Genomic DNA, 14,745 nt, shown 5'->3' with positions numbered 1-14,745 from the left:
TTTTGTTTTCTGACACTTTGAGAGTTCCCTGACACACCGGGGAAACATACTTACGTATAAAATACATCAAAAAGTGCATTTTGCATGATAGGTGCCCTTTAAATCTAGAATTTAAAGCAACAGTACATTTCTAAAAACAGCTCATTACGCTTACATTAGCATGTAAGCATGTGAATAAGCGGTTGTTTTCATTATGCTCTTGCACGTCTAGTTTGAGTAGCGTAAAAATAGCTCTTTGCCAGGAGGAGAAAGTTTTCGATTAATATGTAAAACAGCCATGGGGGTCACCTCTAGGAAACACAAGAGATATGAGAGCAGCTGGACATTGTGCACCAGCACTGCACTCTTCTTCCCTTCAGGATGATAAAGCAACAAAACCTCCATATGGGTGACCATCTGAAAATGCAATAGTGCTAGGAGCCAACAAAGCAGGGTCCACCCCCTCAAATTAATCAGTAATGGGATTGGAGGAGGAACAGGCGCCCTGGGTATTTTTAATTAACTCAGGATACATTTAAAATTGGACTTTAGAGGAGGAGAGGCAGGACGCTTTGGTTTGAGAAACCAGAGGGACACTCAAGAGAAGCAATCTAGTAGGTGTGATGATTTCAGTTAAAATGAACCCAACTGTCCTTACCCAACAATATCATATACTGTATATATTCTAAAACTGTGGTTTGGTTCAATTTATTTTGCCATTAACAACTACAATTCACTGGTAATGGAATAATACATTCCGCCTAGTCACCAAAATCATACAATGCAAGTGGTTTGCAAACTTCACCGAAAGATACTTCCCGTTTACAAAATATTATAACATTATTTGTTATATTCAAAACAAACCATAATATGCTTCGTTTTAAACAATGTGTACGGCTGTTCTTCTGCTTTATACTACTGTAACACATAATAAATTAAGATGACAGCATTGGTAGATGCTATTGGCGAATGATAAGATATTGTTGAATCATTATTTTCATCACCCCAAACGATTACCAAGTACTTCAGCAAAAAAAGAGAAATATGTAAAAACCCACAAACAAGCCACCCTTCTATACATTCATTTTAATATATGTACAATTCCTTAGCTTGTCTTTCTTTGCAGTCACAATATATGTTTACTTTATTTTTATGTTTACTTTACTTTATATGAATGGAGATTGTAATGTTCTTTTCCTTATATGCTATATTGATCGAGGTTGAATTCTACTTTTCAATTCCCAGAAACCGCTTGTTGTTGCCTGACACTCATCAAATTGCCTGACACTCATCATACCCATAGACTGTATAAATGGACGTAGTGTCCGTGAGGTCACCCATAGAATTCTGCAGAGTTGCCGGAGTCGGCCATTAACGGCTCGACTGTGACGTCAGAGTCTAATCCCGCCTGCTCCAAATAAGGGCAAAGAGGCGGAGCCGAGGCGGGACCTGCTGCCTCCGAACTAGAAGTAAACAGAGCTAGCTCAGGCTAAGAAGCTAAGCTAACATGAAATACATGCATACCAAGTTACTGCTAACAGTGCAGTTCACCTATATAAACGTTACATTCATAATCAAATGAGACAATCTGCAAGAGAATTAGCTATATTTTGTTATTCTTAATGCTTGTCATTCACACGTTGAGAAAAGACGGACAGCACCGCCCGGACCTAACGGAGCCGCAGTGGGCTAGCTCAGGGACGCCGGCTGGAGCTAGCCCCCTGCGGCTCCGTTGGCCACCACTGGGATAATCGGGTCCCCTATTAACATTTGCTCCCGTTTAGCATTATGGGCGTCATAGCCATAGACTATAAAAGTCTTACCCAAGGCTGAATCATAAACTAAAATGTATATGTATGCATAAAGGGTTACGTCCTTAGCTGGCTAATAAGTAACAAGCTAAGCTACCAAGCACACAAACACCTGCGAACGGGGTTAACATGTATAATATTATCATTTTAGACTTCTTGGAAGTTCTGTTAGTACATTCAAGCGCACAGCACGACATTTGAATTGTCTGGTATTTGTAACAATATTCCCTAAAAGGCACAATCACCACGAACACGGCTAAAGCTAAAGGGTCAAGTACAGTACTATGACTAACTAACGTTGTAGCCTCTATGGTTGTAGCTTAGCAGAGTGGACAAGTTGCTGTTAGCTGACAGTGAGGCATGTACGTGTCCATCAAAGTGACCACGCCTTAATTTATGCAAAAAACGTTAAGACCTAATATAAATTAAAAGGTTGTGTTAGAAAACAATTCACTCACAGATTCATAATCATGAAGGTGGAATCTAACTATATCGATAATAATATTTATTGCATCCATGGGTAGAAACATGTTTTTTTCTGCTGTAAAGTTGGGCATTTTAACATAGGGGTCTATGGAAATTGCTCCTTTCTGCAGCCAGTCCCTAGCGGCCCATGTATGAACTGCAGTGTGTGGCACGTCCGTATTGGCGTCCCGGCTGTTCCCCAGAGCTTGCTGCTTGATCAAACCCCATAACCTCCTGTGCAGCTGAGACGTACAGCTAGTAAACAAACTACCACACACAACTAATGTTGTGAAGCCAACATGTAAAAGCTTCTAAAAGCCAGAGGTCTGAATCTGTGGCAGACGTCTCTCGTTACTCCCTCTGTACATTTTGTGATAGCTCCGTTAACAGTGGTTCACTTAGTTATTTGCATATTTGTGCTTATACTTGTAAATCTGTTTATCTTTAGTACAAGTTAACTGTTCTCTTTAGTACAAGTTAACTGTTCCCTTTGTTGTTTATTTAAACCGGTGCCTTTGTGGTTAACTGTTGTTAACTTGTCCCCAGGCTGTGTTTTATAACAGCCTATTTTTGTTAGCCCAATTCTTTTTCCCACTTTAGAAGTGAGTAGGGGTGTAACGGTTCACAGAAGTCAAGGTTCAGTTTGTACCTCGGTTTGGAGGTCACGGTTCGGTACAACAAGAAAAAGCAAAAAAAAGTCCCAAATGCATAATTCCAGGTTTGTTGTTATTTATGTTTGAACAGTAGTGCAAGTTTCAGTTTAAAAATAAAGAACTCTTTAATAATAATTAACTGTATTAAACAGTTAAAAACAAACCATACACAGTACACTCAGATGGCCATAATTATCTATAATGGCTGATGTCAAACAAAAAGGTTTCATCAAGCTGTAAAACTAAAAAGAATGTCTTGAAAATATGACATCATAAATAATAAGAAAGTGTTTCAAGAGCGCAAAGTCGTTGAAAAGCTTCCGTTATTTATTTTTGGTCTCTCGGCTCTCATGTCTATTGGCTTCTTAAAAACAGCGGGGATCAGCTGTTGAACAGCTGTTGTCTTTTGCCTGGCTCCGGTGATTGGCAAATCTGGGTGATGCCTTCTGATATGATTTAGCATGTTTGGCGTGTGTTCCATTAGCATACCGCACCGCTGTAGAACAACGCCGACACACCGTCCTCGTCGGATCCACCACTCGCACTCCATCGTTATTGTAGTCCACAGGGAACCCGAAATGTTCCCACACAGCTGATTTAAAAGAAGCAGGTGGGTTCTAGCTCCTGTGTGTTATCTGAACTCACCATACTAACTTTTCTTCTTCTTGTATTTTGTTCGTTTTGTTGTTGTGTTTCTTCTTGTTCTTCATTTGTTGTATAAGGGCGGCTGGCAAACAGATTTTAGGCGCAATACCGCTCCCTGGATTATATATAGTGTAGTGGATACTGCCCTGAATTACTTTTTTCCCACTCGTAAAAAAAAGGCGTATTCGTCGTGTGACTGCATGTGCCGAACCGTGACGTCCGAACCGTGACGGTACGGGACGAATACGGATACCGTTACACCCCTAGAAGTGAGGTTTTCTTTTGTTTGTGTACTAACTTGTTAAAACTCTAAATTAAAGAGTCTTCCTTAGTTCCCTTTGTTGTTTATTTAAACCGGTGCCTTTGTGGCCTTTTGTTTTGATTGTGGCTGCTTGTGGCCAATTGTATTGAGCTCCCTCAATAAACACCTTCTAATTGACCAATTTCCAACTGGTTCTATGTTACTTTCCACGAGCCGGGACGTAACAATGAGGTTTAGAACATATTATATATATAATCGAAAACCAGCTTCCTTTGCAAATCTGATGGAGTCACTCCTCTGCCTAATACATTAAATGATGTCACACAATTTCCCTTTTTCCTGTAATTATCCAACAGTTTAAAATTCAAAAAGACAACTCTTTAAAAAAAACTAAGCTTCCAACCTTCTCTTGCACCAACATGGGGGAACCAATCACAAGTCAGAGAGCTCTGTATCTACTTCAAACTGTTTCTCCAATATCTTGCTCTCTTCCAGTTGCCAGTTGACAATTTGAATCCCCATCACCACTGTAACTAAAGGTTCATTCATAAAGGAGATGCGGTAAGTCGGGGGTCTTCACTGTTCCTGAGGATATATGATCCTCCCCAACATCTGTCATATTGGATGGAGGTGTAAATGTCAAAATCAGATACATTTCAAGCAATTAAGTTTTAAAACGTCTAATCCTGCTCTCATTAAATAAAGCAGTAAGCAGTGAAAATCTATAATGAGATCTGGAAACGTGTTAATGAGAGTCGCCTTTTCGTCATGTGATGTGGAGTTTTTCGGTGCTGCTCTGTAGAAAAGTAAGAAAGAATTTATTTCGCATGAATATGTGGGTTTTGTTTACCCTCTCTGTCAACAGTGGGCGAAGATCGACCAACATCAGGCTTTGGCATATTGTCTGTAAAGAAAACACACAGGAGGGCTTCAGCTGAGACGACACATACCCAAAGGCAAAGACATCCGACTGTTTGGAGAAGGGAAGTTTGTCCTCCTCTGTCTCTGGGGAGAGCTGCTCGATTATTTCTGGGGGCAGGTGACACAGCCAGCCGTTGGGGATCCTCAGTTTGTCTTCTCTTCGGCTGCAGGACGAGGAAACATAGAGAGAACATGTCAGGGTTTGTTGATCTTATTTACCATTCTGCCAAGCCACAGTAAAGATGTTTGTTTTCGCTTTTTCATTATACTACATTGTCTTTGCAGATAGACATAATAAGATAAGGAGATGATGTTGCCTTCAAATATTGTTCAAGAAAAGTATGAACACTTTGGACTTTTCAGCTGCATCGCTGGCATATTGTTACAATAACAGCTCTGTTCTGTAGGTCAGACACATTTCAAGGAACACTATTCAAATATCTATGTACAACAATAAAGTGTGCGTTATTCTAGATCTCCCGTCACCTTACCCTCACACCTACAGTATTTTCTTCACTTGACAATTAATTGTAAGGTTTAGAAGCTCAACTTCCAAAAACTACATTTTTTTGTAGGTGCTGTAACCTGCTTGTCGACAATGTAAAATGTCAGACGAAGTCAGGTATGTTATTTGCAAGGTTGGGTTGTAACGGAATACATGTAACGGCGTTACGTAATCAGAATACAAAAATCAAGTAACTGTATTCAGCTCGCGTTACATTTGAAAAACGAGTAATCTGATTACAGTTGCTCAGTGAAACAATAACAACGAAACATGGAGGAACAAAAGTCTGCGTTTAAATCGCGTGTGTGTGTGTATATGTGTGTGTGGTTAAAACACATCAGCCTGCAGTCGCTCTTTAGTCTTTAGCCTTACTAATGATTATTTCTGAAGGTAAACACAGTGAAGGCGGCGCGCTCGTCTTCTCAGAGGCTGAGTTAACCCTCCCGCTGCCTCCTGGTGCTGCAGAGATTTCATGAAGTGAACGAGGTGTTCCTTCTATAAAACAGCTGTGGGCAGCAGATACTGTGAGAGTCACAGACATGAATTCATAGATCAAGGCAGACTGGTGCACACACTCTCCTGTTTTGCCAATCCGGTGCTTAAACAAATATAGCTCTACAACACCCCTGGCCGAAATGTCCTCAAAATGAAGTCCGAGTTCGACATTTTAATTCATGTCCTGCCAACACTGGCAGGACAGAAGGCGACACGCCCGTTCTAAGCCGTGACCCTCACTCCTCACATCCCAAGCTGCATCCCCAACAAGTGTATTATGTTGTTACATCGTCTCAGATGTGATGTTTCAGTTGTGCTCTTGATAAGCCATTAAAACAGTAAAAACACGTTCAGTTTCCTTTTGCTTTTTTGTGTCTCCTGTTCACCAACACATACTTTTTTAAGACACGTAACTGTAACTGTATTCGGATTACTTTCAGAGCCATGTAATCAGTAATCAGTAACTGATTACATTTACAAAGTAACCCTCCCAACCCTGGTTATTTGTCTGATTACATACTTGGAAAATGTACTGTTAAAAGAATCCTGCTTGGCCTGCAGATGTAGGCGTATTCAGAAAGCCTGCAGGTCTGTCTTTCACTACCGAAGAACTTCTGAAGGGTTAATGATGAAAGTCATGGCCTCATGAGGTCAATCTCAACTGGATAAGCTATATGATTCCTTTTTTTCAGCCATGAAAACGGTTACTGAAGACGATTAAGGGTTATTAAGTGATTAAGTGATTACAGCAAAGATGTAATATTGCCAAGAAAATATTGAACTTTCAGTTACATTTGAGGCGTTATGTCATTACCCAACATCCAATGCTGTTGATCCAACCAAAAAAAGGGTGTTGCTCCTCTATTTCTTTTTACAAGGGGCCTTATTAGGCTCTTTGGGGTATTCCCTTTCTTTTAGTGTTATATAGCTTTCTGTTCATTTAAATGGTCGGTTAAGGCTTAAAACCCCAAAACGCCTTTATTGGACTCCATTGTTTCCTCCTGTAACATAGTGACATCACTAAGGACCACTCTTGCTTCTATTGACTAGCACTTCAAAACATTGTACGTGATAGGCTAAGGCGCGGTACATCTCTAAGCGTTTTACCAATCATAACAGAGCCGGACAGCTAACCAATCAGAGCAGACTGGACTCTGGTTTCAGACAGAAGGTGAAAAGGGGTGTGTCAGCACAGGCAGTATGAGAAAAATAAAGAGCGTTTTGAACATTAAAGCAGGTAAACTAGTCACAGTAAAGACACAAAATACAATCATGAACCTGAAAATAAGCATAATATTGCCCCTTTAAAGCCAGTCATAAAACTAGGCAATACACTTCTGAGCAGTAAAGCTAAAATAATATTGGTTAAAGAATCTTTACAAAAGCTGAAGAAAATCAGGTTCGTTAAGAAGAATCTTGCTTGAAAGATTGCACAGTATGTTTACAGAATGCTTTTACTTCTAAAGAAGAATACAAAATAAAGTTACTTTTTGTGAATAAGTAGACCATATACCTCCTCTCAAGGTGTCATAGTCCCTATACCATGTGTGCCATGTGTTGAAATAATGTCATTCTGTTTCCAAGGCAAATTACTGCCTAAGTCCTTGTCCTGTCTCAGATGTGTGCTGAAAATAATTACCTGCCAGCCTGCAAAACCCCTGATATGGTGAAGAGTCCAAAGTCGGTAATGACGACTTTCCCGTTGTCATAAAACACGTTTTTGGACTTCATGTCTTTGTGTAAGATCCCCTTTGCATGGAGGTAGCCCATCCCCTGAGGACAGAGAGAGAGAGGAATATGACTTTTCTGTAATGTGATGGGCACTGCACAAGTGTTCCGGGGAATCAGTGCAGAGTTGTTTTACCTTGACCATCTCTTGTGCGATCTGTCTTGTTTTGTTAACATCCAGGACAACCTTGGCATCACGCACCACGGAATAAAGTGTCCTTCCTTTACACAAGCTGAGAGAGGGGGACAAAGACAAGTATTACTGTGTAGGCTTATGTAATCATTTGATTAACTTCAAAACATTTGACATTTTAGGTCTTTAAACTTTTGCAATTCATTTTCCATTTGTCCGAAAAAATTAAGAAGGACAGTCAACCTATGTGCGACATGAGTCAGCTACATTTCGTCATCAAACGGACCCTGTTTTCTTAAAGATGAATTATGGGACACAAATACTATTAAATAGGGTGCATCATCAAACTGGGCTCTTATTTAATTTTAAACCCTTTACTTGGTATTGTATTTCAGGAACAATACAGAACAGTCAGGTCTCTTGTTCTGCAAACCCATCAGCTCTTAAATCACTGTTTTCCACTGTACTTACATTTCATTTGACAGCGTGTGTCTTTTTCATTTGATGCTTTTCTGTAAAGCCCTCTCAATTGCCTTCTAAAAATATCTAACATAAATACACTTTCCTTGCCTATGGCTTTTTTTGCCACTGTTTTCAATTAAATATAAATTGGGACTATTCATCTAGCACTGTGCTGTTAGTTCTTTTGTTTATACAGTTTTATTAAATGTAAGCTTGTTTATGTATTTTATTGACTCCTTTTACATTTTTGCAAGGTACTGTTAATTATGTTATTGTTACTTTTTACATTGCCAATGCTGCATTCAAGACATGTCTGCAGAATAAGAGAAAGGAAAATGCCCTATTGTTACAATGTACACGCTTTATTCCAAGATAAATTCCAATTACCCATAGCTTAGATAGTGGCTTTCAGGGGGCGATTTAACGTTAGTACTATGATTTGCCAAATCTCGTGAAAATGTTCGGAATATATGTGGCTTGTGAAAAAATGTATCCAAAAGGGTTTACTTTGGTAACTATTAAATGTTGCGTATGTGAGGACCACACAAGCTAATTTTGGCTTGTTATAACACTTTTGACTCAAGATACACAATATCTTCTTAGTTCACTTCTCAAATAGCTGCTCTCACTTCATATAACCAGTCATCTTTGATGTCAAATGTGTTTTTGCCAACCAAATAAACTGGCTTCACCTGCAGTTTGAGATGTTGTTGGAGGATGAAATGCCATCATTTCTAACTGACACGCGGGCCCACTTGGTGTCAGGGTGAGGCTGTTACACCTCCATGTGAGAGGTAGTGTCATATTTCTGGAGGGGTGCCTCGAAGCAGCTTATTAATAGACAGCTCTACAGCAGCCCCCCGCCTAACACCTGAAGCCCTCAACCCCAACTGTGCCATGCAGGTGACCAACAAAGGACCTGAAGCCAACAGTTCATACATATTCATTACCAACGCTGACCTGACAGCAGCTGCATTTTTAGAGGCTCTCTGTCCTCTGGCTATTTATAACACCCAAATGTGGCTTATGGCTTCAGTGTAACTTCAGTAGAAACCTTACATACACCTTATGACACCAATTACTGCTATACCTCAGAGGCAGCGCTTGATAAAAAGATAGTAAAGCCACCTCAACAAGCTGAAATTCACCTATGTACATTTATCAAACAGGGGCAGTGCACATTAATCAACATTTCTGTAAATGTGCCAGAGTTAGCCAAGAGGCTATTTTTCCTCTGTAGTCCCTGGACAGATTTCGTAAGTCACCTTAAAGACACATATCATTTTAAACAAGTAAATACAATCAAATAAAAACATGCAACTACTGGAAATCAACAACCAAAATAAACAAAACAAGAAAGAACATGTTAAAACACAGGCAGTGTAGACAGACAGTGGGTTTTAAGGTGCAGAAGATTATAATCATAGTCATATAGATATAACCCTGTGTTCTGTACACTAGGCAGAATCGATCAACTGCCACTTGTGACAAATTAAACGATCAATCTTTATGGTTTCACTGCACCCTGACAATTCTCATCTTTAATAAACCACAATTAATATTACACATTTATCTCGATGAGTATCAGAAAGTGCATTCCAGTCCCCTTTTTGAAAAGAGTAATAGGAGAAGCAGATTATTGGTGGATAACAAAGCCACCTGTTGCACTGACATTTGCTATTATTCTCAGCAATCAGGAAGGCATCTCCCCTGCACTCACGACAATTTGAGCAGGCATCAACTGCAATCACACATCTCAATCAATCAATCAGTCAAGCCGGTATTCAAAAGCTGTTTACCATCACTGTGAATGCAATGAGAAGGGAGTCATTTCTTTGACTATTAGCTTCATGAAATCACTTTTTAAACTGTCAGTCCAGCTTCGAAATCCCACTCTTTCTTCTCTGTCTTAACAGAGAATGTAGGAAGAAAAAGTAAATTTGTTCTGCTGTCAAATAAATATTAAAAGAGAAGATACAAAGAGGCTGATTCTTTGTCTTATTGAGACATTCTTCTTTGTTCACAGCCTGTGGCAAACATCAGAACAACTTTCTTGTTGAACATTATTAGTTAATTAATTAAACTGGAGATGTTTCCTTGTGATGGTTTTAGATAGTTTGTGATGGTAACACAGCCTCGTAGAAACATGAGACAAATACTGAAGGTTGTTCACTATGCAGGCAGATTCACTCCAACCGCTATAGTTAAGATAACTACTGCAGGCGATGTGAGTGCTTCGAGCAGCCTGTTCTCATCATAATGTCTGTGGCACGCTTCATTGTGCCAGAGGCGGCCCGATCAGTGCCTGGTCTGAAATGAGTCCCAGGGGGACAGGGACCAGCTTTAGAAATTAAAAAGCAGAGCACACCACCATTTTTGGAGGTGTGATTCATTTTAGGAGTCTCCCAAATAATATTGCAGAAAAATGAACATGTGAGCAGTGGGGATTAGTGTATTCATGAAAAAGTAACACATGTATTACATATTTTCTCCCCTTTCTTTCAATGTGGAATATCAATCTGTATGGGCAGTTTAAACTTTTTGCCCTCCTAAAAGTTCGCAACTTTTTTGACATTACAAATGCATTAAATTAACATGTTTTATGGATACATGCAGTATTTCGTTTATATATATTATATAGAAATGATATACTTGAATGAAATACAAAAGGTGAAAATACTTCTTATCTTATATGTCTTAGTGTTAGGCTTTTATCAGCAATTGTTATGTATTAAAGATTTCAACATCACATGATACAGCTGTCTTTTTCTCTTCAGTTTTACACATATTTATAATTTAAATGGATTGCAATATTTTGACTGTAGACATGATAACATTTATTTTAGAAATCATGTTAATAACCTCTACTATTTTGATCAATGCAATGTTATATCCAAGTCTATCTTATTGCCCAGAACTAAATTAATATAAATTATAAAGTTCCCTGCACTATATTCTGCCATTCCTTTGGAAACATGTATTGTTATGACTGTGCTATGCTTTATTTATACTATACTGTCTGTACATTCTAAAATGTGGCAAATTAACTTAAACTCAAAATATACTGCTTTTCATAATTGTTTTCACTTCCTTCGTGTTTTTATAGTTATATTTTCCTCTTTCTTTTTATATGATTCTTGATCTTGTGTTTCTGCCTGCCAATTCTGTACAACATAACAAAAGTAGGCTTTGAGTATGTAGTGTTTTCACACTTGAAATCTTGAAAAGTATACTTAAAAAAGTCAATATAATATATAAGCATACTAAATGACGCTATGAGTGTGTTGTGTCACTGCAATAAACAATGGAAATGGAGGTGCTTAAAACAAAATGACATATATTGCAGATGTAGTTACACACTAAACTTGTAACTAGGAGATATAACAACAAAGCAAGTTCTTCAGCAGCCATGGGGTTTATTTCACAACACATGTCCCGTCTTTACCTTGTGATGATTGCCAGGTGTGGTGGGCTCATGCAGGCCCCCATAAACAGCACCACGTTCTCGTGGCGAGTGTTGCGGTAACCCATCACCTCACGCTTGAAGGCCTTGAGCTGATCCTCGTTGTCCCGCTCGATGTCGATCAGGCGGATGGCCACCTCACCGTGCCAGCGTCCGTGGAAAACTTTGCCAAAGCGCCCCCTGCCGATCATCTCCCCGATCTCAAGCTGCTCAAACGGGATGTCCCACTCCTGCAGGAAGATGCTGGTCTGGCTGGCCTTGCGTGGGAAGTTGCGCGCCGACAGGAGCGACAGGTTCATCTCCTCGAACTCGTCACCGGAATCCTCGTCATTGCCCTCCTCGTTCTGTGATCAAGCGAAATTGAAATGTTCTTTGGTAGCTGTAGGCCTGCTTTTCACACATGTACATATGTATGGTGAATAAAATATTTGACCAAAATGTCAAATGCTTTTATTCTGACAAATGCCACTGAGTCTGTAGACACAAACTGAAACATTGACAATAAAGTTGACTTTGACTTTTGAGAGCTGGAGGATTCAAATCTGCTGAAACCTCTTCCAAAGGAAGTTTCACAAATAAACATGGTTGTTCATTCGCTGAATGTAAAAACGAGTTCTGTCATATTATAGTACATTGAATCATTGACTTCATCAATGCATATGTACTAGCATATACACATATACAGTATATATATATATATATATATATATATGTTTCCTCTATATAAAACAGCATCATTTTTGTCAAGTTGTGTTAGTTCGAAGTACTCACTGCTGTTTAGGCCATTCCAAATAACATTCAAAAAGAGTTATGAAAAGGGAAAACAGCCAGAGGGAAATTATTTTTGATTTATTCTGATTTGATTTCAAATATAATGTACTGTAGAATTTAAAATGACCTAATCAAAGATGCCTGCTGGAATACTATTCAAGGCAATCTTCATCATATTGTCTCAAGATATTTCATTTTTACAGAACGGAGATGACGTCGAGTTGCATCTTTTCCTTCCTGCTGCTTTTCACTCAAACGTACCTGGAGGGGAGCCGAGTCAGATTATGCTAAATGAGAGAACGGTGCAAATGACTACGACAAGTGACGGTGAGAGCTATACTCGGTCTTCATTTGGATTCACAAATCATTTTACACTGATGTTACTAACAGAAATGTTACACAGTATGATGTATGAAAAACATTCACATATATTTAAAAGCATCACAAAACAAGGACTTACGTCTGATGTAGGCTCAACTTCGATTTGAAGTAAAGGGTTGCCTTCATTCCTAAAAGAAAGAAGAATACAATTTAAAATAAAACTATGACTGATAACTGATGAGTATATGTGTTGTTTTTATTTATGTAGAGATTTGCACCATTAATCAGGTTTTTAAATGGCTTTTTGTTTTGTTATAAATGGAATGGTAAATGGACTGTACTTATATAGCGCTTTATCCAGTCTTTACGACCCCTCAAAGCGCTTTACATACTACATGTTATTCACCCATTCACACAGAGCAGTACCACTTGCTCTAGGACAGGGGTCGGCAACAGGCGGACCGCGGTCCAGATCCGGACCCAGACGCCGACCTATACGGACCCGGACCTATAATCAATATATTAATAGGGGATTTCAATTTTGACGGGGCGATTCTATTTTAACTGCCGCCGACAGGGGGCGAAAGAGACGGGTGAGCGATACAGGGAGAGAAACACAGAAGAAGAGATGAGAGCCCGGCAGAGAGCGGAGAGGAAAGTGAGTGAAGAGAATAATTAGCGATACAGGGAGAGAAGCGGAGAGGAGAGTGAACAGGCGTATTAGCGGCAGACAGGGACTGGGAGAGACAAATAATTACACATGGCGCTCTCCAAGAAGAGGAAAGTGAACAGTGAGAACAGAGCTTTTAACCCTGAGTGGACTCATTCATGTTCATCCTGCCCACTGGGAGCACAGAACCAGTGTGTCTCATTTGTTCAGAGACCGTGGCGCTCATTAAAAGTGCCAAAACACCTCTATGAGACAAAACACAAAGTGTTCGACCAAACATTCCCTCTCAAGTCAGAACTGAGGTCACAACAAATAAGCAGTCTGAGAGCCCAATATGATCAGTCCACAAGGATCAAACTTAAAACCAAATATCGTTCCAGGGCAGGCTAACCAATGAGCACCTGCATGTGTGTAGGAGAATGGCCCTGACACCATCGCAGCCCAGATTTAAACTCCTGGCAGGACAAACTCAAACTCAATTCTCGCACTGAATTAAAAAAAAGTGAGTGAGGGACTGCAATATAAGAGGGAAAGAAAGAGAAACTTTAAAACTGTTATGATGTGTAAAGACTGATATTGTTCCATAATCGTCTGAAACTGTTAAGTCATGATGTGAAACGGTTAACAAAGAAAAAGGGAAACTCAAGCTGCTGCTACACTTTATTTTATTTATCTAAAATGAAGCACTTTTAAGATGCACACATTTTCAAAATCTATTTTATGTATTTTCTCTATTTATTTTTAAATGCAGCCCGAGAGGAACATTACACATATCCACAGTATTTTACTGTATATCTGTATAGTACAATGTTAATTGACAATACGTTCGGCCACCAATTTGTCCCCATTTCAGTGTGCATACGGGTTCCAACCCCCTCTGTTTCCGGCCCTGGAGAGGGAGGTTACCTGTCCGTCCGTCCAGGCTTTCATCCGTCGCTTTTGCCAGACCTGGAATCAAGCCCGGATAATTCTTGTTCGTTCGGCCAACCGGTACGCCTCCTCTGCCAACCGCCGACGTTCCAAGGCACCCGTCTACCTGGTGGGCCAAAAGGTATGGCTGTCCGCCCAGGATATTCCTTTACGGGTGGAGTCCAAAAAGCTTGCACCGAGGTTCATTGGACCTGTTGAGGTTATAAGGATAATCAATCCCGCAGCAGTAAGGCTAAGACTGCCTCGGACTCTGCGGGTCCATCCCACCTTTCATGTTTCCAGGATCAAACCTGTCCGAGAGAGTGCACTGGTTCCTGCGGTCCCTCCTCCACCACCCCCCCGGATGATTGGCGGCGGACCTACATACACCTTCCATCGACTGCTTCGTTCCCGTCGCAGAGGGAGAGGAATCCAGTACCTGGTAGACTGGGAGGGTTACGGCCCTGAGGAGAGGTCTTGGGTTCCAGCTCGTCATGTGTTGGACCCCCGACTCATCAGAGAGTTCCATCGGCGCAATCCCGAGCAACCTTC

The 14,745-nt window shown here is 40.1% G+C and overlaps 1 protein-coding gene across 6 annotated transcripts in view; it reads right to left on the bottom strand.

Moving 5' to 3' along the window:
* The window catches only part of ksr2 (kinase suppressor of ras 2), a 189,674-nt gene that overhangs the window by 12,366 nt on the left and 162,563 nt on the right, over positions 1-14,745 (bottom strand). For all 6 annotated transcript variants that reach the window (XM_034092087.2, XM_034092085.2, XM_034092086.2 and 3 more), the window contains 5 exons: positions 12,754-12,802; positions 11,505-11,866; positions 7,601-7,697; positions 7,376-7,509; positions 4,766-4,900 (listed from right to left, as the gene is read on the bottom strand). In XM_034092087.2, the coding sequence (XP_033947978.1) occupies positions 4,766-4,900; positions 7,376-7,509; positions 7,601-7,697; positions 11,505-11,866; positions 12,754-12,802 (777 nt within the window). The remainder of the gene's footprint in view (positions 1-4,765; positions 4,901-7,375; positions 7,510-7,600; positions 7,698-11,504; positions 11,867-12,753; positions 12,803-14,745) is intronic.

The sequence above is a fragment of the Pseudochaenichthys georgianus genome, chromosome 9 (genome assembly GCF_902827115.2).
Source record: "Pseudochaenichthys georgianus chromosome 9, fPseGeo1.2, whole genome shotgun sequence".
Classification (NCBI taxonomy): Eukaryota; Metazoa; Chordata; class Actinopteri; order Perciformes; family Channichthyidae; genus Pseudochaenichthys; species Pseudochaenichthys georgianus.
This window is presented reverse-complemented; position numbering and strand designations above follow the sequence as displayed.